Source organism: Habropoda laboriosa, unplaced genomic scaffold (assembly GCF_001263275.1).
Source record: "Habropoda laboriosa isolate 0110345459 unplaced genomic scaffold, ASM126327v1 scaffold176, whole genome shotgun sequence".
In the NCBI taxonomy this organism is placed as follows: Eukaryota; Metazoa; Arthropoda; class Insecta; order Hymenoptera; family Apidae; genus Habropoda; species Habropoda laboriosa.
In genome coordinates, this window is record NW_017100321.1 from 1,351,220 (window position 1) to 1,352,196 (window position 977).

The 977-nt window shown below is 27.7% G+C and overlaps 1 protein-coding gene across 1 annotated transcript in view; it reads left to right on the top strand.

Moving 5' to 3' along the window:
- Positions 1-244: 244 nt before the first annotated feature.
- The window catches only part of LOC108574298 (ubiquitin-conjugating enzyme E2 W), a 1,986-nt gene continuing 1,253 nt past the window's right edge, over positions 245-977 (top strand). Inside the window, exon 1 of the mRNA XM_017936865.1 lies at positions 245-475. Coding sequence (XP_017792354.1) covers positions 431-475 — 45 coding nt within the window. The 5' untranslated portion in view covers positions 245-430. The remainder of the gene's footprint in view (positions 476-977) is intronic.

The following is a 977-nucleotide window of genomic DNA, read 5'->3' on the forward strand; positions in this document are numbered from 1 at the left end:
ATTCATTTTATTTATTTATAAAATTTAATCTATACTACTTATATTCAATTTTTTATCTAATTTTTTATTTATGCAAAATTAAAATCATAATCTTGTTTTATTTATTTCATTTTAATAATAACCAAGATTATAAAATTGTTGTTTCAATGCGTTTGAAAGAAATATTCACCTAACATAAATGGTGATAATCGTGTATTGTGTACTCGCCTCAGTACTTGCGAATGGCTGTCAAGTTTGACTGATTTAAGTCCCTACTACGCGTTTTGCGACTGTCGTGCTACCGCTCTTTTTTCATGCATGACGGCGTAATACGAAATTTGGAAAAAAAATGCAAAACGCTATCGTTGCAATGGCTTTACGCTCTTGAATCAAGCAATAAACAAAGAAAGTAATTGATATATGTTGCAATGAACAGCGGTTATGTTTTTCGATGAAAAGCGATATAACGACAATGGCGGCAATGTCCCCGTCGAAGGTAAGTTAATAGCAGAATTTTATTAATGCACACAGATATTCGTATATTTTTGCATTTCGATATAATACGGAGTATAATTCAGACGTTCAACGTTTAATGTGATTTATAATATCGAAACAATATTACATTATGTATTATTGAAATGAGAATCTATTCGCGTTATTCGTCAAAATTTGGTTGACGTTTTGCGTCAAAGAAGACGCGCTACTTCTTACCTACGTTAAAAGCTATTCTTATTCCTTTGATATTTTTATATCATTTCAATAAACAGCAAAAATTTTGGTTAAATTTTCTTTGTATTTCATTGATTATATATGTAAAGATTCTAAAATAGATTTATTATTGTGTTGTAGATATGTTGTCTATCTATGTTACTTTTTACTTGTATTGTTGATTAATAATATCATTAATGTGATAATGTGTGTAAATGTAATGTATATATAGATGAATTAAAATTGAACCTTTTGTTTTAACACAAATTTTAGTATCCATTGTAATTTTT